Source organism: Ochlerotatus camptorhynchus, unplaced genomic scaffold, assembly GCF_037179485.1.
Source record: "Ochlerotatus camptorhynchus isolate MF236.1 unplaced genomic scaffold, CSIRO-AGI_Acam_v1.1 ptg000532l, whole genome shotgun sequence".
NCBI classification, from domain to species: domain Eukaryota; kingdom Metazoa; phylum Arthropoda; class Insecta; order Diptera; family Culicidae; genus Ochlerotatus; species Ochlerotatus camptorhynchus.
Window position 1 is genome coordinate 227,927 of NW_027041016.1, and position 25,308 is coordinate 253,234.

Consider the following 25,308-nt stretch of genomic DNA (forward strand, 5'->3'; position numbering starts at 1 on the left):
ATGCAAACAAATTGGCATCTAGAGAACCGCTGCGTTCAAAAGGAAAAATAAATAATAAAAAAAAAAAACTGATTTCAATTCCCCATACCAAAACTACTCATTTAACCTTCTGACACAATCAAAGCCCTTCCGTCCCCCTACTCCTACTAGCGTGCCCCTTGCTGCCACGCAACCATCACCATCCCCGTTGTGCCCGACCCAACCGTCCCGCTGGTTACCCCTCGCGTTTCCATCCCACCGGACGACACTTCATTCGCTTCACTACCATCAGCCTCAACCACTCCCGCTTTCTTCCCTTCTCCTATTTTAGCTCCCCGTGCACCTAAACCACCACCGCTGCCGCCCGGCACGATGCGCCGCACTCACTCGATGTTCATAATTTTTTTGAACGCCTTCCGAAACTCCGGGTTGAAGATCGTGTAGATGACCGGATTGACGAAGCTGTTCATGTAGCCGAGCCAGGTCGTCAGGATGAAGGCCGTCACGCCCGGCTGGCAGGCCATGTCCAGCTTGGTGCACATCGCGTCCATGATGTTGCACGTGAAGAACGGCACCCAGCAGATGAGAAATACGCCTGAAACGTGGGATAGAAAGAGATGGAGATAAAGAAAAACAATCCGTGGTTAGTCTTCTGGAAATGAATTTAGCACACATGCAGATGATAATTGAATTCAGTGGACGGCATATTTGCTTTTCCGAAAACAATTGCAAAATGCAATCAAATTTCAGTCTGTCAGGTTCATTAGAAAGTGTTTATAAATCCTGGAAATCTACATAAATCCGCTCAGGATACATGTGATTCACTTTCGTAAGCAACATAATCTACATAAATCCGAGCAAAAGTTTTTCCCTGCAATTTTACAACTCGTTTCAACGTTGTATCAACTCGATCCTGCACTGGCAGTATGAAATGGCAGCCACCAGCTCCACATTCACTATACAGTGCTCATAGCAGCAAAAAACAAGAAGAATCAAGCGCAGTTTTCACCACCAACCAGTAGCAGTACAATTGAAAAATGTCAGCGAGAAAAACAGAGCTTCAATTCCGAAAAACTTTTCACCAACGATTCTACTTTTGCATACTAAAATATACCGCTATCAACAACCAAGCAGAGCTGGATGCAGCCCGAATTTCTTCTATACCATAGCCTAGGTGCTAGGTAGGTGGCGCTGGAAAGCGGGTTTCAGTTTTACAACCCACCATTCATCGTCCGAGCTGCAGCCAGCGCACGAGCCGTCGAATGCTGCATCAAAACAGCCAGCAAACTATCATCTGTTGCACCATAAAAAAAAAGAATACATTTATCCCCCGAAGGCGTCGATACACTAAACCTACCACACCGGTCCCGGTCCTGTTTGGCCAGATGCACTAAAGTGTAAAATATTTATTCTAGAACACAGACCGAACCAGCCTGGATCTTCGTCGTGGTGCAGCTCTGAATGTGCAAGCGGGAGTTGTTTGCATTTTGAATATCATCGTAATTTCAGACGATCAGATTGGGAAAACTTTTCTCATCGGTGGAAATCTACGCTTCGCGGGTTTTGAGACCGATATGTATATATGTACCTACGAGTGGAAACTGAGCAGTGGGTTGTTGGGAAACGGTGGACAATGAATTGGAGAACTTGCTACATTTTTATGCCACTGTTGTTTTGCTTGAGGGTACTCGGTTACAAAAAAAAACTGGACAATGTACTCCAATTGATTGAAGTAGATGGCACAGTGAATGCTTACCCAACTAACATGTTCAGCAATAATTATCATGCTTTTCCTGTTCTGAACTCTGATTGGAGAGCTATTCATTCCCAATAGTTATTTCGAAGCAATTAGAATATGAAAGTTAATGTAGATACTATAACATTAAGAAGATAGCATGCAACTTACCTTTTCCCTCAGGGGCTGCCTACTCTGTCGATTGAGAGGTTACGTTGGGCCCGCGCCGTCGCTCGTTGCTCTCTGCGTCGTCGCAGGCGTCGGGGCACTTTCTGCAGGGATTCTCGTAGGAATCCTGTGAGCACACGTGATTAATATTTTTTTGTTGGCGCACTTTTCGGACGTAGGTTCAAAATTTCATCCACTCGCGCACTATTGTGGACCGTTCTAACGGCAGATTCTGGTCTAGTTTCTCGGACCAACACTAGGATCACGAAGGACTAAGGAGGCAATTCTTCACTCCTTCGCCTACCACACAACCGACGGATACTCGCGAACTACCAATCCCATGCAGTCGAGAACGCCTATATCTAATGGCGGGGATTGGGGACCAGCTCGGCGGCAATTAATACGCACGCCACTTGCAGGTTTCGGGATACTTCGGCCGAACACCAGAATTACGCACTACCGAGACTGGGCTTAGCTTCTTCTGGCCAGGTTAACAGCCCGTTTCACTCGCCACACTAGGCGTCACACACGCGAAGGCAAAAATCCGTCTTTCCTTTTTCTAACACTTGACTTTATTCCGCGCGTCCGTACTATCCAAAAGGTTTTCCACAAAAGAGACCCATCAAGTAGTAGTAGTAAAATTATGTTTATTTCTGTTGATTATGGTAGTACATTGATTTATCATTTTAATTGATTAGCCTACTTGGCTCTTCATCTTTGTTCAATTTGATATTCTAATTTAATATTTGCGTTTTTCAACTATTTTACAGAATACCCCTTTGGGGATATGTTTTATTTGAATTGAAAAAAGTGATAACCTACCTAACTACGAGTATAACTTAACCTAACGTGCTAGATCACGCATGATCTGATGATTTGATCTCAGACAGGTGTCTCTGAACCTTTCCAGGATGAATACTCTCCGTTCTTCTAATGTTTGAATTCCAGCCAGGAAGTGGATCTCAGAATTTCTAGTCCGCGGGGGACTGTTTAGGACCATCCTAAGGATCTTGTTCTGGATCCTTTGGAGTTTAAGGTGATGGCATTTTGCGCAACTCTCCCAGATTGGCATACCGTACTCGATTACAGGAAGGATGATTTGTTTGTAGACAACAAGCTTATTTTTCAGGGACAGGGTTGACTTCCTGTTGATAAGTGGATACAACGATCTTATCAAGATGTTGCACTTGGTTTTCGTTTTGTCAACGTGCTCCCTGAAAAGAAGCTTGCTGTCTAGTGTTAGCCCGAGGTACACGACCTCTTTGGACCATTCCACCACTGTGCCGTTCAGGCAGATCTTGTTATTCTCCGACGGAACAAGTCTAGGAGATTTAGAGTGTGGAAAGATAATGACCTGGGTCTTTGCCACGTTGATACGGATCTTCCAGCTGTTGAAATATTCAGACAGGACGTCCAGGCCTCTCTGAAGTTTGGCAGTCAGAGCTCCGATGACCCTACCCTTGTAGACGATGGAATGTGTCATCTGCGAACAGAGACAACGATCCACCATCAGGGAGAGCCGGCATATCGGAGGTGAACAGGTTGAATAGGATGGGGCTAAGGATGCTTCCTTGTGGAACCCCGGCACCGATGTTGAAAGCATCCGATGTGATGCTATTCAGAGAGACTCGGAACTTCCTGTCCGATAGATAGTTGTTTATTATCTTCACTAGGAAGATTGGAAGACCGTACTGCTGCAATTTGAACACCAGGCCATCATGCCAGACATTGTCGAACGCTTTTTCAACGTCCAACAACGCCATGGCAGATGTTTTCGAAACAGAATTGTTCCGTCTGAGAATGTTTGTTACTCGAGTCAGCTGGTGGACGGTCGAACGACCTTTCCGAAAACCAAACTGTTCCTCGAGTAACAAGTTGTTTTCATCGGCAGATGTTAGGAGCCGGTGGTACACTGCTCTTTCGAACAGTTTTGATAACCCTGAGAGAAGGCTGATTGGTCGATAACTTGAAGGAGAGGACGGATCCTTCCCAGGTTTCCGGATGGGTATGACTTTAGCTAACTTCCAACATGAGGGGAAGTAGCCAAGTCTGAGGCACTGATTAAAAATCAGCGCCAGATGGTTGTAGAATCTGGAACTCAAGTGTTTGAGTTCCAGATTCAGGATGTTGTCGAAACCTGGGGCCTTCATGTTTTTAGATGGTTTGATATAGGCCAACAGTTCGTCAGCCGTAATCTCGGATTCCTCTGGAAAAATGTTAGGAGTCTGAAGAAGATTGGTTGCATTTTCAGCAACCTCAGATTCATGAGGGCTGATGATGTTTTGTCCGAGATTATGGGAGCTGACGAAGTGTTGACCTATCGCGGCAGCCTTCTCTTCAGGAGTTATCAGATGAACCACTGGGTCGCCGGGACGATCCAGTGGGGTCAGTGGGGGAATGGGCCTAGGCTTGTTTTTAAGAATTTTTGTAAGTTTCCAGAAGGGCTTAGCACAATCTGGGAGAGAGCGGATCTTACTAGCAAAATCGTTATTTCTGAGATCCACCAACCTAGCCTGAATGATCTTTGTTAATCGATTAGAATCGGTCTTCAAGTTAGGCAGGCCAGTACGCTGGTACTGCCTACGAATGGTGTTACGGAGTCTAATGAGATCTTTGGTAGGGCTGTCAAGGTTCAGAGTGTTACTCACTTGTCTGGATACTGGCACGTGTTGTTCCCTGGCCCGAGAGATCGCCTCCTCGATGGTTTGTAGACACCGGTCAACATCTTCGGACGTCCCCGGTTGGACATCATAGTCGATGGTTGTGTCGACGCAGTGTTGATATTGCGCCCAGTTGACTCGATGGTAGTTGTGCCGGGAAGCTTCGAATCGGTTTACCGAGGATCCAACTTCGGCCACCACCGGGTAGTGGTCCGAGCTCAGCTCCTGGAATGCCACAGGTTGCGAGATGTTGTGTCCCATGTTGCTTACGAAGATGTCGATGGTCGCATGGACCCCAGACCGACTCAACCGGGTGGGAGAGTCCGGGGCCAAGATGGTATAGTGGCCCTCTTGCAGGTCTTCATTGAGGATGATGCCGTTTCTATTGCTCCGACCGTTGCCCCAAGCTTGGTGTTTTGCGATCAGATCGCCAGCGATAATGAAGTTCCCGCTCCTCCGGGTGAGTTTGATGATGTCTTTCCGGAGGGCCACTGACGACCCGTCCCTGATGTTGGTTTGCTTGGGGCAGTAGACCGCGATGATGGTGATTGGGCCAAGTGATGTGCTCACCTCCACTCCGATGGCTTCAATTGTTTTCAGCTGGAAGTTTGGTAGCAGCCGGCAACTGATGTTACGTCTTGCAGCAATGGCCACTCCTCCACCTCCAGAGCAGGTGCGATCAAGTCTGACAAGCCGAAAGTCGGGAAGGAATATGTTCAGTTCGGGTTTCAAATGCGTCTCGGTGATGACAGCAATGTCGACCTCCTTGGTGTTGAGGAAATCGAGTAGCTCTCTATGCTTGTTCGTTAGTGAGCAAGCGTTCCAATTTGCAATTTTTGTAGCTTCACGGTCCATACTTGGTGACGAGTGACAAGGCAGCATGAAGCTGTTCAGATCGAGTCTTGCAGGTGCGCATGATGATGATGACCTCGGCCACGAGCGTCACAAGTTCCTCCGAGGTGAACGGAGAATCGTCGGCAGATTCACCTGAGACAGCACCAGCGTATGATAAACCAGAGGCGGTGGATGAACCAGGAATTGGCTGGGCCGCAGCAGCAGCGAGACGATGCTGAACTGTCCGACAGTTAGGAACCATTTGGATACTCGCAGAATTGGCTTGTTGGTTGTTGAGCGGAAGCGGTGCTAGGTTCGGAACATATCGACGGGGCTGGAGAGCTGGGTACTGGACTTCCGTGAGTACAGGAGGCGAACGATGATTACGAAGGCCCATCAAGCGATCGAGCGCTTATTTATCTTCTCCCTCGCTCGCAATGGAAGGACTGAACTTCCTTCCCACACACTTTTGCCAACCCTTGAGAAGGGGTGGTAGTTGTCTACTCGAGCAGTTTTGGTAGCGGACGGCGCTCAAATAGGCGAGTTTATTTTAAATATTATAACAATTTCTAGTTCTAGCTCCTATCTTTCAAACTATTACAATAATGGGTATTTTTTAATTTAATGGGACATGCTCTAATGTTACAATACATGACAGTTGCCAGTATGGAACCTACGAATTACTCCGCCAAAAACGCAATGCAACGCAACGCAATAATAAAGTTATTCTAAAAAGTTTGCGAGATTCAAAATTACTGATTTTTGGCGCAAATGTGCATTATTGACCAAACAAAAATGTTATGCAAATTTTTTTTTTTTTTTTATAATTACTTTATTTGTACAGGCTCAATCGAATAAACTTTACAGAGCCGAGTTATCCTTTGCGTTATACATTATTACTGTCTTAAATTTAAAATTAAAGGAACTGGACCGAGTACTCGCGGTTGTCTCGAGGTTAGTGGAGCTTTAGAATTTTTTGGATGGGAAAAGGGAAGAAGGAGGTTTGAAATGTGGTTTACGATACAACTATTTAATTAATCCTAAAGCATGAAATTATTTCTATTCATCTTGAAAACAAACATTGAAAAAAAAAACCCACACGTACAAAATACAAACTAAACACAAGGTTAATCAAACTTACAATCTAAGGTTAATATCCTTAAAGTAAACATATATGAGTTTCATAAACTCCAGATCGCGTCTAGCCAAAATATCCCGAACTGGAACATTAGGTTGTCTACCTCGAGCCCGAAGGGAATCATAAAAATGTGATCTGACTCCACGATACTCCGCACAAGACCAAAGGATGTGATCAACGTCCTGGTAACCTTGTCCACATTCACAGAGATTGCTGTCTCCCAACCCCACACGGAACAAGTGAGCGTTTAGACAATAGTGATTGGACATGAGACGAGACATCACGCGTATGAAGTCTCGACTCAAGTCCAACCCTTTGAACCATGCAAACTTCGTCACCTTAGGGATAATTGAATGTAGCCATCGTCCCAAGCTCCCTTCACTCCATTGATGTTGCCAGCTAACGAGCGACTGCTGACGATAAATTGAAAAAAAAATTACTATAGGCGATTTGTCGATCATAAATGTCGCCTTCCATAGCGCCCACCTTCGCAAGTGAATCCGCCTTCTCATTGCCCAAAATTGAGCAATGCGAAGGGACCCACGCGAAGGTGATGATGAAAGAGCGCACGGATAAAGCACTAAGCAGCTCTCGTATTTTCTCTTGAAGTGCTTTACCGGCCTAATGGAACGGATAGCCTCGACAGAACTGAGACTATCCGTAAAAATAAAGTAGTGGTCTGGAAGAAGTGATGCAATAGTTTCCAAAGTGTAGTGAATTGCTGCCAGTTCAGCCACATACACAGAACAAGGAGCTTCAAGTTTTCGAGAGGCGCTATGAAATTCATTAAATACACCAAAACCAGCGGACTCCTCTATTAGAGATCCATCTGTGAAAAACGTTCTTGCAGAATCAACATTTCCTGCGTCATAGATAAATCAAAATTCACTGAATTACCGAAATCGGAGAAGACTACACGATTGGGAATATTTCTTGAAGGGCTGACATCCTGTGTTAAATATAGGTAGTACAAAGTCATAAAACATGTTTGAGGATTTAGCTCCAGAAGCTTCTCAAAGTTTTCGATCACCAGTGGGTTCATTACTTCGCAACGGGTGAGGAGCCTCAGAGATAACTCTGAAAAACGGACGGATAGTGGCAACATGCCCGCCAGCACATCGAGACTCATAGTATGAGTCGAGTGCATGCATCCTAACGCGATACGAAGACAACGATACTGGATCCGTTCCAGCTTGATGATGTGCGTTTTAGCTGCCGACTGGAAACAAAAACTACCATATTCTAGAACTGATAAAATCGTTGCCCGGTACAACGTCAGAAGATCTTGTGGATGGGCTCCCCACCACGTTCCGGTAATTGATCGAAAGAAATTGATCCTTAGTTGGCATTTTCGTCTCAGATACTCAATGTGGGATCTCCAGGTGCATTTGGAATCGAACCAGACCCCGAGATATTTAAAAGACATGGAATGAGTGATCGGTTTACCCAAAAGTTGAAGCTTCGGTTGTGCTGGGCTATGCTTCCTAGAAAAAACGACCAACTCAGTTTTCTCCGTGGAGAATTCGATACCTAGCTGAATAGCCCAAGTAGACAAATTGTCCAAGGTATCCTGTAAGGGTCCTTGCAGGTCAACCTCTTTTGGCCCTGTGATAGACACTACGCCGTCATCTGCAAGTTGTCTCAACGTGCAATTGTCACTAAGACAGACATCAATTTCTCTAACGTAGAAATTGTACAAAAGGGGGCTTAAACATGAGCCTTGGGGGAGACCCATGTAGCTAAATCGAAAAGCTGTAGAGTTTCCATGAGAAAAGCTCATATGTTTTTCTGACAGCAAATTGTACAAAAAATTATTCATTAATGGAGACAATCCACAAGCGTGGAGTTTCTCTGAAAGAACTTCAACGGATACTGAATCAAAAGCCCCCTTGATATCCAAGAACACAGAAGCCATTTGCTCTTTCTTAGCAAATGCTAACTGAATTTCCGAGGAAAGCAACGCGAGACAGTCGTTCGTTCCCTTACCCCTACGGAAACCAAATTGAGTATCTGAGAGTAGGTGGTTCGTCTCAACCCATTTGTCGAGGCGAAAAAGGATCATTTTCTCCAACAATTTTCGAATGCACGATAACATCGCGATGGGACGATACGAATTGTGATCTGACGCGGGTTTATCAGGCTTTTTAATGGCTATCACCCTTACTCGTCTCCAATCGTCGGGAACAATATTGAGCTCCAAGAACTGATTGTACAAGTTCAACATGCGCCTCTTAGCGACGTCTGGGAGGTTTTTCAGCAAGTTGAACTTGATTCTATCAGATCCCGGGGCAGAATTGCCACACGAAAGGAGAGCGAGTGAAAGTTCGACCATTGAAAAAGGCTGACTGATTTCGTCTACCGAATTCGCGGTTTCGCGAGGAGTCAACTGCGACGGCACGGAATCCGGACACACTTTTCGCGCGAATTTAAGAATCCATTGATCCGAGCATTCCTCGCTTTCGTTGTTAGTAGACCGGTTACGCATTCTTCGCGCCGTACTCCAAAGCGTATTCATAGACGTTTCGCGCGACAATCCGTCTACAAACTGCCGCCAGTAACCCCGTTTTTTGGCCTTGATGAGGTTCTTGAGCTCGCGTTCAAGAGATGTGTATGCGTCGAAATGCTCGCGTGTTCCGCGTTTCCGAAAAAGTTTAAACGCGTCGGACTTTTTACGGTAAACCTCCGTGCATTGTTGATCCCACCAGAGCGATGGTGTTTTCTTACGAATAGACGATCGTGGCACCGGTCGTGTTTGAGCTTGAAGTGCGCTGTCGACGATGAGATTAGAGAGGAAATTATATTCCTCCAACGGCGGAAGCTCTTCCACTGACGATGCTGTATCGTCTATCGCGGATTGGAACTTAGTCCAATCGATGTTACGGGTTAGATCATACGCGACGTTAACGGATTCTGACGAGTTGAACCCACTGGCAATCGAAATTTTGATCGGCAGATGATCACTACCGTGCGGATCCTGGATTACATGCCAAGTGCAATCCAACGATAGTGAATTGGAGCAAAAGGTGAGGTCTAATCTGCTACCATTCGAGGATGGACCAGCCAAACGTGTTACTTCTCCATTGTTAAGGATTGTCATGTTGAAGTTGTCGCAGAGATCATAAATCAAAGTAGAACGGTTATCATCGTACAGCTCCCCCCCAGCCTGTACCGTGGGAGTTAAAATCTCCCATGATCAACCATGGAGCGGGAAGTACCGCACATATGTCGAAAAGTTGTTTGCGATTAACAGAGACTCTAGGAGCAATATATACAGAAGCAATACAAAGGCTCTTACCTTTAATGGTAGCCTGACATGCGACAACTTCAATACCGGGGAATTCGGGAAGATTCACTCTATAGAAGGAATGGCACTTTTTGATCCCCAAAAGTACCCCTCCTCCACGTGAATCCTCACGATCCAATCGAATAATGTTAAAATCATATAAAGGGAGATCAATTTCTGAAGAGAGCCATGTTTCACAGAGGGCAAATGCATCGCAATTATTGTTATGGACTAAATACTTGAACGAATCTAATTTCGGAATAAGGCTTCGACAATTCCACTGTAGAACAGTGATCAAATCCCCGACCTCGTTTGGAATGTTATCCATCGAAGGAGATGATAGCTGCAAGAAGGGGCCATTTTGAAGTCAATTGCTTCAAGAAGGATTTCACAGTGGGAAGCAATGTGAGGACAATGCTTTTCAGAGGATCAGAAATGTTGAGGTATTTGAGAGTACCGTCCACAATGTCATCAAATGAGAACAGCCCAGATGAAGAAGAGGTTTCTGTTCTTAAAATTGGGGCATCAGGGGTTTTGGATGTCCCCGGAAGAGGTGGAAAATCCTGGGTATAATCAGTTCTGCGGAATCCAGGAGGAGTAGAAGTCTCCTTTTTTCCACCACTCCTTGATTTGGGCAAGCTGATTTGGGGTTCTTGATCTGCAACTTTCCGCGAACGGATGCGTTTTCGTTTCCGTGCAGAACCTTCCGGAAAACTGAAAGAAGTTCCCTCCTCAGCCAAGTCAGAGTCAGTCTCGTCATCTGACAAAAGAGAAAAGGGATTTTTGTCATTGGTCGATGGCGTGGCTGTCTTAAGCATTTCTGCAAAAGACCGCCTGGAACGTTCCTTAAGGGAGCGTTTCATTTTGTCCTCGAGCTGTTTGTACGCCGGGCACGACGAGAGAGCATGAGGAGGAGTTCCGTTGCAGTACACGCATTTTGGTGCAGTAGCTGCGCAGGCGCCATCCTCATGCTTCTCCCCGCATGTGGAGCAGCGTGCCTTGTTGCCGCAGTGGGAGGCCGTATGTCCCAACCGCTTACAATTCTGGCAGTTCATGACCCGAGGTACAAACAACCGCACAGGAAGACGAAGTTTTCCCAGCTCGATGTATTGAGGAAGGGCAGATCCAGAAAAGGTCACCCGAAACGAGTCTGTGGGGGTAAAACTCTTTTTACCCTCGCTGAGCGATACTGACTTCATTCTATGAACGGCCAGTATCTTTACCGGAGGAAGTAAGGGGTTCTTGAATCGGCCAACCGCTTGCTTCTCCAGTATCTCGGGGTTCAAGCTCGCCTCAGTGAACACGCCTTCGATCTCCACATCAGAGGCTGGAATGTACACCCTATATTCCAGTGTGAAAAACTGGGAAACAACAATTTCATTGGCCCGTTTCAGGTTAGCGACGGTCACACGAAGTTTGTTGTGCCTAACCTTCGTTATTTCGGTCACGGCAGAGAATCGCTTTCAAGGGTTTGTTTTTGGGTTGAAAATAGACAACCCATGGGCCAGTCGAGTCATTCGGGTAGGCCCGCAATCTGGAGCTTTTCTCAGCCTGCCCATTGTCAGACTGAGACGATGAACCATGGATGACATCATCATTTTTCTGAGATGAATGGTCATCCATGTCGTCTTCTGACAAAACATCCATTTTGTTCAACTAGTGGGAGCGCAAAACGCTCTCCCACTGAACGCACAGACACGATACACAGAAAACACTACAAACACAGAAATACAAAATGAAAATTTAACTAATGGAGGAGGAAAAGAAACAAAAAAAAAACAAAAACTTATCTGATAATTCTATACTACTACCACCGAGCGTTATATGTGTAGGCGTTTACACAGATGGCTGGAAGAGACGCGCAGCGTGGATGACCTTCGCTGTGGTGCACTTGATCACAAGCGCACGATGATTGATGAACGATGTAGATGTAGAAACGGGTGCTCACACTCGATGATGATGATACGTAAGCGGGTATGCGTGAGCGCGTATGCGTGACCACGCAACGATGATGCCCAAATTGGTTTGCGAATTACCAATAGCACGGATTAATCGTTCCGAAAATGCCACTTTCTACTACAAAAAAACTCACTTTTCGATCAATTTACCGGGAACTATGCCAGGAGTCACTTAGTGAGAAAAAACTGATAATTTATATCAAGCGAATACCGAGAAAACTTCCAAAACAACGGAGCGCGAAACAAGTCGACCGTACTTCTTGCTAGGACGCAGTGAGATGAATTGCGGCTGTTGATTTTGCAAACTATTCGATTCAGCAAAGGAACTTAGTTGTACCGGCTGTTGTAGACGGTTGCCCATTGTGGCCGAAGGTGATAAGTGCAACATCGTATGGTGTTTTTTCGCGCAGGTTTTGCATCCGCCACTGGTACAGTCCTTCGCTAGATGGGTCCCTTTCATGCAGTTGATGCAGAGGCCGTTCCTTTTGATGAGATCGAATCGTTCGTGAGGAGTGAGGGACTGGAATTTGTCGCACTGAAACAGCAAATGGTGCTGCTGACAGCAGGCGCACACAATAGTGTTCGATGAGCTTACGTGCACAGCAGAAACACGTAGCTTCGACTTGCATTCGGGCTGCAAGCCAGCACTAGGTTGGGAGAGCATAAAGGTTTGTAGTATTCGTGATCGCTTGTGGATGAAATAGACGACATGTTAATATGTTGGTCTAACTTTGCCCGAGAATTGTGTTTCCCATTCGCGAAGAGAGATGGGATCTAAACAACTACTGAGTCGTTCCACCAAGAATGAGTTCCAATGCTCTTCAACTCCCTCAAGTTTATCCAAAAGTTGAACATGGCGGTTAAACTCATCTGCCAAATCTAGAAGTCCACTAGCAGACTCCCTTCTAAGTGGAAAAACCGAAAGCAAACCAGCCATGTGACGCTTGATTAGCATCGGCTTGTTCTCAAATCGGTCTTTCAGTAGCTTCCATGCTACCGAATTATTGTTTGCGGTGATATCGAGGGGAGCGATCATGCGTGCAGCCTCGCCAGTGAGCGATGCACGCAGATAATGCAGCTTCTGCACCATGGTTAGCTGCTGGTTTGAATGGATCAGTGAGATGAAAAGATCGCTGAATGACTCCCATTCATCAAACTTGCCGGAAAATTCTTTCAGTTTGATTTCTGGAAGACGGAGATTTGGCACAGACTGAGCTATGGGGACGGGAGGATTCCTAGACGACGACGGAATACACGGAAGGGGCACCTTGGTTGTCAACGATGCCTTCAGCGTGTAATAAAGATTTTGAAATGTCCGTCTCTCATCCCTGAACTCGTAGTCTGCGTCTTCAAGATCTTTGATTTGATTTTGTACTCCCTCAAATTCCCGCCACAATTCATCCAAATGTTGGATACGAATTGGAAGTTGATTTTCCTGATCCACGACGAACTCCACGTCTAACGTCTGGATCAGCCCTGCTGAATTTAAAATATTTGACCGCCGACGGTACAGGCTTTTCAATTTGGTCGCCTTACTGATCCGCTTCGACGGCGCCATCGTGTTTGTTGCCCCGAGAAAAGGAAAGAGTTTACCTCGTAACGGCTCTTACGCGCCGTGTCGACGACTACGACGATACCAACTGATGATCCGTGTTCCTCCGAACCAATCTACGGACGAAGATCGACCCCTTCCGACTACACCGGTACCAGAAAGGATGATCGGCACCAGCTATCAGACCCAGGCAAAGGTGTACAACGCGGCGGTCAGCACCAACCACCACAGCAGCTTCCACCACCAACCAATTGAGTGCCTATCAGTTGTAAATCAATTGTGTTCTTTTTCTGCGATCACCACTGCTCAGGAGCAGCCAACTAGGCTACGGGAATATTCACTGCGCGGCAGCAAACTATTCCTCTTGTTCGGGAGCGATATCCCGAGTATAAAGCGCACTAACAAGAATCATCGTAGGTCTGTTAACACTGTGATAACGAAAAATAAATCAGCAACGTGGTTTTCAAGCACAGGTCAGCACACTTTTTTTTCGTATCTTGAACAATTTGTATCGATCCGGTCCGATGAAACACTGTCTTGGACAGATATACGATGTTCACTAGGAACGATACATTGATCAATCGTCTACCATCATGGACGGTTCAACGTGGGGAAAACGTGTAATCCGTGAAACGAAATGTTCAATTTCACATGCAGAAACGATCACCGCACTGGTACCTGGTACCACAAACACGCGACGTGTACCGGGACGATTCCCGGGTTTCGGCACCAAAAATGTTTCGGGAAACTACTTGCCGGATCGAATGGCAAGTCACACCGATAATTTTAACGCGATGGGAGAGCAAATATGGTTTTCGGACTAGCACAGAAACGTGTTATCGATTTGCTGGTCACTTATCAACTGACTGTATTTCACCTATCGGTTACACTTCTTGTGTGCATGAGCGAGATTGCGTGTATGATTGAGAGTGAGTGCTATTAAGTGTATGTCTTAAACAGTATAAGTATGGTAAGTATGGTTTGTTGAAGGTAAGGTTGAACATTTAGGTACTACACTTTATTTAATTGATTTCACTTGCGGCAACAATTGTCTATAACTTTTTGGTGAATAAAGAGTGAGTCGATAATTATTGCGACACTTTCAAACTTGCGTAACTTTTTTCATACTTGACCGAAATTAACCAAATTTTGGTCAGTTTATATTTAGTGTATTATTTACATCGGCTCAGTTATCCAGTTGTCCAGTTGTCAGTGAGACTCCGGTCGAGATGGAAGAAAATAAGCAAACCGTTCGCGAAAGGATTTTGTTCACCCACATGCAAAATCCTGGGAAACGATTCTAATCTAATCTAATCTAATCTAATCTAATCTAATCTAATCTAATCTAATCTAATCTAATCTAATCTAATCTAATCTAATCTAATCTAATCTAATCTAATCTAATCTAATCTAATCTAATCTAATCTAATCTAATCTAATCTAATCTAATCTAATCTAATCTAATCTAATCTAATCTAATCTAATCTAATCTAATCTAATCTAATCTAATCTAATCTAATCTAATCTAATCTAATCTAATCTAATCTAATCTAATCTAATCTAATCTAATCTAATCTAATCTAATCTAATCTAATCTAATCTAATCTAATCTAATCTAATCTAATCTAATCTAATCTAATCTAATCTAATCTAATCTAATCTAATCTAATCTAATCTAATCTAATCTAATCTAATCTAATCTAATCTAATCTAATCTAATCTAATCTAATCTAATCTAATCTAATCTAATCTAATCTAATCTAATCTAATCTAATCTAATCTAATCTAATCTAATCTAATCTAATCTAATCTAATCTAATCTAATCTAATCTAATCTAATCTAATCTAATCTAATCTAATCTAATCTAATCTAATCTAATCTAATCTAATCTAATCTAATCTAATCTAATCTAATCTAATCTAATCTAATCTAATCTAATCTAATCTAATCTAATCTAATCTAATCTAATCTAATCTAATCTAATCTAATCTAATCTAATCTAATCTAATCTAATCTAATCTAATCTAATCTAATCTAATCTAATCTAATCTAATCTAATCTAATCTAATCTAATCTAATCTAATCTAATCTAATCTAATCTAATCTAATCTAATCTAATCTAATCTAATCTAATCTAATCTAATCTAATCTAATCTAATCTAATCTAATCTAATCTAATCTAATCTAATCTAATCTAATCTAATCTAATCTAATCTAATCTAATCTAATCTAATCTAATCTAATCTAATCTAATCTAATCTAATCTAATCTAATCTAATCTAATCTAATCTAATCTAATCTAATCTAATCTAATCTAATCTAACACCAACACAACCAGTTCATGAAAGCATCCTGAAAAATGATAGATATACTGCCATCCTTCTTCTTGTCTATTTGGTATATTTTGTACATCAGAGATGCGCAAAATATATCAAGACGGCCAGGCCTATTGTGCAGCATTTAAAGGGCAAGACGATTCAGAAAGTTCAGGCCTGTTTAAATCAAAGATTTAAACATGGTGCTTCTGAATCCAATGAATGGATGAAACGTGGATATCTCGAACCGTACGTTCCGTTGTTATAAAAGATTGGTCGGTGGGAGCATCTAATCTAAAAAAGTTAAATGATGCTCCATTCTCCTCGAGTTGCTGGGACATGAGCACTAGCTCTTGTCTTAGCCCTATATGGCTTATGGTTATAGCGCCATTACTCGCTTTCTGAAAAGAAAAAAACTACAAGGGACAGCCCTATGGGGTTGTACGCAATGGTGGCGTAGGACTACGTCACAGAACAGAAGGGGAACTTAGTACAATTTTTTTTATCAAGATGAGGCACCTAGCAACTTTCTCGTGGTCTCCGAATATAGCACACGTTTCAATCATTTTCAAATTTGAGTGTGTCAGATGACGATAAACTCGTCTAAAAATGTATGGAAACTCGTCTAACCGTTGCTGTCAAATTGGTACAGGTATACTCTAGTATTTTGAAAGAACCGTTTAATAGTGACATTTTTTAATTTATTAAACAAATTTGTGCCGAGAGATTGCTCGGAAGATGATACAAGCATGATAGAAAAAAACGGTGTATTTTGAACGTAAATTTTAAAATACAATATGATCTGAATATTGTCACGATGGAGGAAAATTGCATAGAAAATCTGGAAAAATCATTTCCCGAGTTTTGGTCATAATTCAAAACCGGTAAGAGATTCCACTTTTAAATAATGACCAGTAAAGACAAGAAATTTTCAAAGGAAGACAAACAATATTGGAGTAAGTATTCGTCAGTCAGTCAGTATTCGGAAAATGGTTTGTTCTGTGTTTTTTTTCTCGTTTTTTGTGGAAACCTTAATTAAGACTTTATTTTTTGTGGATCACATAACAAAATAATTTGTGTCTACGATACATGGTTATTTAATATATATATGGCAATAATTTGTGTCTACGATACATGGTTTATAAGTAATGGATTTTTAAAGTTTGTTTTAATTCATAAATCAAAAACGGTAATAATTTTTCCCCACTGAAAGATACATTTCAAGCTTTAAAAACCTATCTTTAACCTCTTTATTTGGTGCTTAGTGTTTCAGATATGAATTTTCAAATTTCAGGATGCCCGGGACATTCCAAACGCTTCAACTGAAATTTTCCTGGAAAATATTTACTCCAATATTTAAACTCTACGTGTGGGTTAAATTTCATGATATTCTGAGACCCTTAGGCCCATTTTGTCGGATAATAAAAAAATCCCAGAAACGCATTTCGTGCCAAATCGTATTCGGAGCTGGTAGCACCATAGAGGCTAGAAGGTCCCAAAGAAACGAACTCAACTTTTTGGCTATGCTCTGGTACTATCTTCGGTCTCAAGCTAATCGATGCACCCCTCGACACATAGAAAAATCCACGAACCCCTCATTTTATCTGTAAAACTTTTATAGCGAATCAAAACAAACATAGTGTAGTATATGGTGGGTATATAAATGGTGATACAGCTTTGTCACGTATTTCGACTACAATGTGCAGTCTTCATCAGTGTCATTCCCACTAAAGAACTTATCAAAATCTAACCCCCTTAAGTACTCATCTCCTAGGTAAAAAAGTCAAGATCACAGGTATCAACATGAAACTACAATGTGTTGAATCGGAACCTACCTAACTAATAAAAACCAAAGATTTAAGTAAGCTAAAGGAGAAAAATCTATACAACTCTCTAATAAGGAAAATCCCAAAGGCTTGGTAGCCATCATAATGAAGTAACTTTAGGGCTTTAGGGCTTTAGGTAGTGATGAAAACGTCGCTAGAACTATTCCACAGCCGCAGTCAGTTTATGAGCAAAAGAGGGACGCACATTTTTGCCTGTAGACTTGGAGACATACTTCAAGTCTCCGCGTACATCGTACGGGTTAGGCAAAAGATGTGCGTCTATCTTTCAAAACTGTCGCATTAATGGCCCTTCGCTCATTTTCAACTTCTATTCAATTTTCATACTGCCGTACTCTAACTGAACTATCCACCTACCCTAATAAATTATCACACTAAAGCTTCATGTTAGTATTTCCAACCAACTCTATTGATTTCTCCAAATCAATATTCTCAGCAATTGGTAGGTGTCCGTTTTTATCAAGTAATTACAAGCAGATGTGCAACACTTACCTAACACTATCGCTAACGTTTTGGTAGCTTTGCGTTCCTTCTTCGCCGAAGACTTCTCCCGCTTCTTCTTGGACGCTTTGTTCACCTTGTAGATCGTAAATCTGCGAATGGAATGCCATCGAATCCCAGACAGAATAACGATGAATTTTTAGAATAAAGAAAAAAGGATATTGTTAGAGCTTACGATGTTTGGATGGGGTGCTGCTATAACAGCTACAATGTGCTAAGAAAACACTACCGAAGAGGCAAGGGTTTGTTTTCTAATTTGATCTGATTGAGATTGCAACTCTGTAGGAGTGTTTTCGAGACTTGTTTTTACGACTTGCTGACGCAATTGGATGCTTCTTTGCAACTACTGCGTTTCTGATTGAATGCATTTGAAATGTACCGTCAGTTGTTTGTTCACGTTTGATTGGCATCGCTTGTTTGTTGAAGCTACCTACCTACAAGGAGGATGTCTTTCATCCCCTGGCTGTGTACCGCCGAAAATCGAAAGCACAAGTGCGTGAAATTGGCAACGACTATACCCGCTTCGTAAGCATCGTTCGTATCAAAACCGGACCCATTTTGTGGATTCAATGAATCATGAATAAGCATCTGTATGTGACCTGCTTCAGTTTTCTTTAATGGGTTACCCGACGGCGATTCCGATGAAATATGTCCCCTATCCTTCACTCCCCTTCCCGACCGACAGCTGTCATTTACGTTTCCTTACGATAGGAGACAGTCGACCGTCCCATGGAAAAAGGTGCCTCAAATAAAATATTATGAAGCGTATAAAAGTTTCACTTTCATCGATCCAATTTTGGCAAACGGAGGTTCCTCCTTCCGGAGAGGCATATGCCTCGGCCCGGTTTTTAGTGTGGAAGGTGGAAGTGGTCTCATTTGCATCAACGACAGCCAACCGCCACACTGTCAACGGGAATGGACTCCCGGGTGTCTCCGCACGCAGATTTTCCTCCAACAGCAGCCAAGCGTAATCCTGAATAAAAGATGAGTCCTAATCCTTTCCTTGCCTTTATGGCCCGTCATAATTTTTGCTGAAAACATGGCAGCACCCAGTTCCAAAGCTCCGGTGGTTTATTTTCAGCAGCACCACCCCTTTACTACCTACTTCATCGTCTGCTATGTTTATTTGACTTTGCTGTTCGTTAGGACACGACGCCGGTTTTGGTCGTTCCCTGGCTTTACGATGCGTTGTTTTGCTTTTTTTTTTTTATACTGGCGAATTGTGAGTTTTTTTACTTATGGCAGAAAATTGCAGCAAATTTTCAACGGTACTTCGCTTTAACTGCGTCCTCCGTGATGGTTGTTTGCTTGCGGTGCTATTTTCTGATGACGAATGAGCGTGTGTATGTGTGTTTGTGGTAAATGGTGGTAATTTTTTACCCAAACAAGTCCCTTTTATGGAGGTAATAGAATGAAATTTGCAAAATGAGAAAACTATGCTAATCTGCAGGATGTCTACTATAAGATGACCTTTCCAGAACTGGTTTTTATATTCTTTCATAGATTTGTTAAAAATATGAAAAGTACATGAGGCGTAATTTAAAAAAAAAAATCACGGAATGTATAGTGACCCATTGTTCCGTTTCTGTAGTTTTACGTTCCATTAAGTGTAATATCCACTGCGTCCTAGCAAGAAGTACGGTCGACTTGTCTCGCGCTCCGTTGTTTTGGAAGTTTTCTCGCTATTCGCTGGTGTATATTATCAGTTTTTTCTCACTTAGTGTTTCATGACAATGTCCCAAGGCAAATTAATTTGAAAGTGAGTTTTTTTCTGAGAAGAAGTGTTTTTCAACATCATTGGAAGAAAAGAATAATCTGTGCGATTGGCAATTCGCAAACCAATTAGTGCATCATCGTTGCGTGGTCACGCATACCTGCTCACCTTTCATCACCATCATCATCGAGTGTGAGCACCCGTCTCTACATCGTTCATACATCATCGTGTGTACAGCTGAGTGCCGCGCATACCACAACGAAGATCGCCCACGCTACGCGTCGCTTCCCAGCCATCTGTGTAAACGCCTACACATATAACGCTCGGTAGCGGTAGTATAGGATTATCAGATAAGTTTTTGTTCAGTGTTGTTTCTTTTCCTCCCTCATTAGTTAAATTTTGAATAGGTATCCATTTTGTGCTTCTGTAATAAGAATCTGTATTGTGTTTTGTGTTTGTTTCGGATTCAAGTCGCGTGGTAGAGCGTTCTCGCTCCCACTAATACGGCAATATGGACGCGATGTCAGATGACATCGCGGACATTTTGTCGGACGACGGCTTCCCTTCGCCTCTCGATCCCCCCGGTGCTTCGTCGTCTCAGACGCAAACCCTCCACCGAAATCGTGCCTACCCGAGTGACTCGATTGGCCCATGGGTTGTCTATTTTCAGCCCAAAAACAAACCCTTGAATGTTGTTCAAATATCTGATGATCTGACAAAGCGATTCTCTGCCGTGACCGAAATAACGAAGGTTAGGCACAACAAACTTCGTGTGGTAATCGCTAACCTGAAGCAGGCCAATGAGATTGCTGTTTCCCAGTTTTTCACACTGGAATATAGGGTGTACATGCCAGTCTCTGATGTGGAGATCGAAGGCGTGGTCACTGAGGCGAGCCTGAACCCCGAGATACTGAAGAAGCAAGCGGTTGGCCGATTCAAGAACCCCTTACTTCCTCCGGTAAAGATACTGGCCGTTCATAGAATGAAATCAGTATCGCTCAGCGAGGGCAAAAAGAGTTTTACCCCCATAGACTCGTTTCGGGAGACCTTTTCTGGATCTGCCCTTCCTCAGTACATCGAGCTGGGAAAACTTGGTCTTCCTGTGCGGTTGTTTGTACCTCGGGTCATGAACTGCCAGAATTGCAAGCGGTTTGGACATACGGCCTCCCACTGCGACAACAAGGCACGCTGCTCCACATGCGGGGAGAAACATGAGGATGGTGCCTGCGCAGCTACTGCACCAAAATGCGTGTACTCCAACGGAACTCCTCGTCATGCTCTCTCGTCGTGAAATCCAGCAAATCACTGACATTATATCATTGCCAATTGTTTGCGCCGAGCAAATCGAATTGTTGACTTCCTTTATCACTGAGTATTTGGAAAAGCGAACTCTAATGTTCGATGTTCCACTAAGACCGAAACATCATTTTATGTTTCATTACCCTCGGTGATATATTTATTTCTTATGACGTATTGACCCCTGTTTTGCGAGCGTAAGCACTGTTTTTTTAAGAGAGCAGTGCGCAGTACATTGAAATTCAAAAATGTTTTGAAACTTTGCTCAGAGCATCATCAATACTACCAGGGTTTACTCAATAAAAGAAATATTCGCTTTGAGAAAAAGTTTTTGGTGGAGAAATATGTCGACAAAGTACAGGACTTACCCCCGATATTACAAAACAAGCTGATAGAGCACAAATTCCAAGATAAAGATATTACTTGTGCTGAAATCGCTTCATACTGTGGACATACGTATAAGACAAATGATTTTTTGACGTAGACTACGTCTTACGGGAAGGTACTGGGGTAAATCGGAAATCTAAAATTGCGACCGTCACGAAAAGATATAATTTTTTGAACGCTATAAGCTTTGTCATTTATAGCTTAAATTAAAATCCGAAAACACCAATCGATAGGAAATACCTGTCGTAAGCTGTTGCAATAAACTTTTTTTTTTAATTTTTCATAAGAAACTGTTTTAAAATTGGACAAATAAAAAGTGATAATTTTATCACTGTTTTCATGAAATAAACGTTCTCCCCAAGCCCAGTCATCATAATCAAGTACAATTTGGTGCTGCTTGAATCAGAAAAGTTATAAAACAGCGCTGCTAATGTGCCTCAACTCACTCATGATTCTCTGCTTGATCGTCAAGCAGTTCAGTTCGGTGTTAGCTCGGTCTCTCGAGTTGTTTGAAAAGTTCGTGGCGATAGTGTTCGCCCTCTCTCTTTCGCGGTTTGTCGTGCGTGTGTGTGCCCCGAAATGGGGGAGCATCGGTCGCGAAGCCCGGCGAAGGTCCAGACCCCGGTGAAGGAAGCTCCGGTGTGCCTACCTCGAACAGGTTTGCTGTTCTCCCCATGGATGGGAATATCCAGCCAACTGTGTTGGAAAAACGCAGCAAGAAGAGGAAGAAGAATCGAGGCCAATCCGATGTCACTGCGACGAACGCCAGCGACATCGGTGATTTCGGCGACGCCATCGGCAACGAAAATTCTGCCGGCCCGAGTGCGGCAAAAGTGAAGCTACCTCCATTGGTAGTGAAAAATGCCCATCGTAATGAGCTCATCGCAGATCTAGCGACGCTGGGCGTTAAAGCCGAATACAAGTTGGGCAGAGTCGGCACCAAGGTGGTGCTCCGTACCAAAGCGGAGTATGACTTGGTCGTCGCCCACCTGAGGACTTCCAAGGTGGAATTCTTCACCCACAACATTCCCGGTGAGAAGCCATTCAAGGTCGTCATAAGGGGCCTACCAAACTTCGACCCGAAGTTTATCGAAGCTGAAATCAGAGACCGGTACAAGCTGGCCCCAAGTGCCGTCTATCGGATGACAAGGAAGGACGAAAATGTGAAGGCGTATCCGGATAGCCTCTTCCTGGTACACTTCCAGAAAGGAACGGTGACGCTCAACGCGCTGAAAGCCATCCGCTCCATCAATTCGATCATCGTCCGCTGGGAGCCATACCGTGGTGGCCATCGTGATGTGACTCAGTGCCAACGGTGTCTGAACTTTGGACTCGGCACCCGCAACTGCAACATTAAGCCACGCTGTGGCAATTGCGCTCAAGACCACGCCAGTTCCGACTGTCCTGCGGATGGAGCCGTGGCGTTAGAATGCGCCAACTGTGGTGGTGCTCACCAAGGTTCCGACAGACAGTGCTCCAAACGCGAGGACTTCAAAGAATAACTAGTGCACAACACGGATTTTTTAAAGGCCGTTCAACCACCACAAACCTTTTGGAATTAGTGGACTTTGTATTAAATGCAATGGACAGAGGTAACCAAGTAGAAGCTCTATATACAGACTTCAGCAAAGCGTTTGACAGAATTGATATCCCAATGCTGATTTTTAAATTAGAAAAAATGGGAATTGAGATGGAGCTCATCACCTGGATTAGATCGTATTTAGTTGATCGCCAGCAAATTGTAAGATTCAACGAGAAAACATCTAAGCCAATTCATGTCACGTCAGTGGTTCCCCAGGGCTCGCACCTAGGTCCCCTTCTTTTTATTTTGCACATTAATGACGTCTCTCTTATTTTAAAAAAATATCAAGGTACTTATATACGCTGATGACATGAAGCTATTTTTAGAAATAGGAAGCGATAACGATATGAATGTGTTTCAGAATGAAATACATGTTTTTTACAGATGGTGTAGTAAAAGTTTATTGAAACTAAATATCAAAAAATGTAATCTTATAACGTACAGTAGAAAACTAAACAAACAAAATCTTTGTATTACATTAGGTAATGAAAATGTTCAAAAATGTGAAAATGTAAGAGATTTAGGTGTTATTCTAGATTCTAAATTGACATTTGTGGACCATTATAACACAATAATACATAGAGCAGGCAATATGCTTAATTTTATAAAACGTTTCGGTCTCCACTTTAAAGATCCTTATACAATTAAATCACTTTACGTTGCTTATGTGAGGTCAATTTTAGAATATTGTAGCGTTGTTTGGTAACCCTATATGAAACAGCATGAAGAACGAATAGAGTCAATCCAAAAGTAATTTTTATTATATGCATTACGTAAGTTAGGTTGGACGGCTTTCCTCTCCCGTCATATGAAGCACGTTGCTTGCTGATCAGCATTCAAACATTGAAAGAACGTCGGGATTACGCAAAGATTTCTTTATTAAACAATATCATTTCGCAACGCATTGAATCAGCTGATCTATTGTCAAGGGTAAATTTGTATGCACCTTCCCGACAATTACGCAATCGACAGTTGTTCGCAGTAGATCGCCATCGGACCAATTACGCTAAATTTGGACCGGTAAATCAGATGATGACTGTTTTTAATCATCATTGTGAAATAATTGACCTAAATATGCCCTCAACAGAATTAAAAATATATTTCAGAACCCTGCGAAGTCATAGAACATAAGTCTTAATGTTAATATGTAGTCTACGATTTGATTGATTGACGAATAAATAAATAAATAAATAAATTCAAATGTAAAACGCATCCGAAAACAGGCGGCAACTAACAACCAACCAGGACGCAAGAAGGACAAAGTCCCGGCATTTCAGACGGAGGATTTCCCGCCTCTTCGTGCTCCTCAGTAAAGGCAAGCGAATTCGCGGGTGCATCCCGCTCAAGCAACTTCCGGTGATTCTGCTGGCCAAAGCTCTCCATCCCCCCCTGGATTCTGGAGACAACCAACAGCGCAAAACAACAACCCCGATCTGTTCTCAGCGGATGAACTGATGGAAATTTTCGTCAACATGTCCGGTGCTCTTCGTAAGTGCCGCAATAAGCCCGAACAGATCCAAGTGCTCGGTAAGTTCATCATCCAGTATGGCGTCTAAACCGCTAACTATCGTCACCTGGAATGCTTGCTCTGTAAGAGCAAAAAAGATTGAGCTTGCCGACTTCCTCCGCAAGCACAGCATCGACGTGGGCCTTCTAACCGAGACCCATCTAAAGTCCGGCGACAGCTTCTGGTTGCCTGACCACAACATTATCCGGCTTGATCGCACCAGCTCCAGGGGGGGGGGGTGGTGTAGCGGTCATCGTCAGAAAGGGAATCAAGTTCTGCACTCTGCCCCACGTCCGCACTTCTATCATCGAGGCCGTTAGTGTGGAGGTGGAATCACCAACTGGAAACGTCCGGTTTATCGCTGTTTACTGCCCACGCCAGTGCACCGCCAACAATGGACTAGGAACTCAATTCAAGAACGACCTGACCGCCATCACCCGTACTAGCTCCCGATTCATCGTTGGGGGCGACCTGAACGCCCGCCATGAAGCTTGACGGAACTACCAGCGAAACCGGAATGGATGTCTGTTGTTCGACCACGCACAACATGGACTGTACACTGTGCAGTTTCCGGACGAAACAACTTTTATCTCTCCGGCGGGAAATCCGTCCACCCTGGGCTTTTTCCTGTCAAACATCGTACTATCCAAGCCGGAGGCGCACAACGATCTCAGCTCCGACCACCAACCGGTGGTGACTGAAGTCGGTGTCAACGTGGTTCCTGCTAGAAGCTGCCTACGTAAAGACTACCACCATGTCAACTGGGTGCAGTACGGACGAATGGTGGACAGCAACATCGATGAAAATCCACTGCTCGACACTATAGATGACATCGACCGGGCGTTGGAAGGACT

At 43.4% G+C, this 25,308-nt stretch overlaps 1 protein-coding gene across 1 annotated transcript in view; it reads right to left on the reverse strand.

Annotated features, from left to right (window-relative positions):
• Window positions 1–286: 286 nt before the first annotated feature.
• Window positions 287–25,308, reverse strand: part of LOC135713090 (dopamine D2-like receptor) — a 75,778-nt gene continuing 50,756 nt past the window's right edge. The window contains exons 4-5 of the mRNA XM_065236192.1: window positions 17,960–18,060; window positions 287–574 (exon numbers count right to left, since the gene is read on the reverse strand). Coding sequence (XP_065092264.1) covers window positions 363–574; window positions 17,960–18,060 — 313 coding nt within the window. The 3' untranslated portion in view covers window positions 287–362. The remainder of the gene's footprint in view (window positions 575–17,959; window positions 18,061–25,308) is intronic.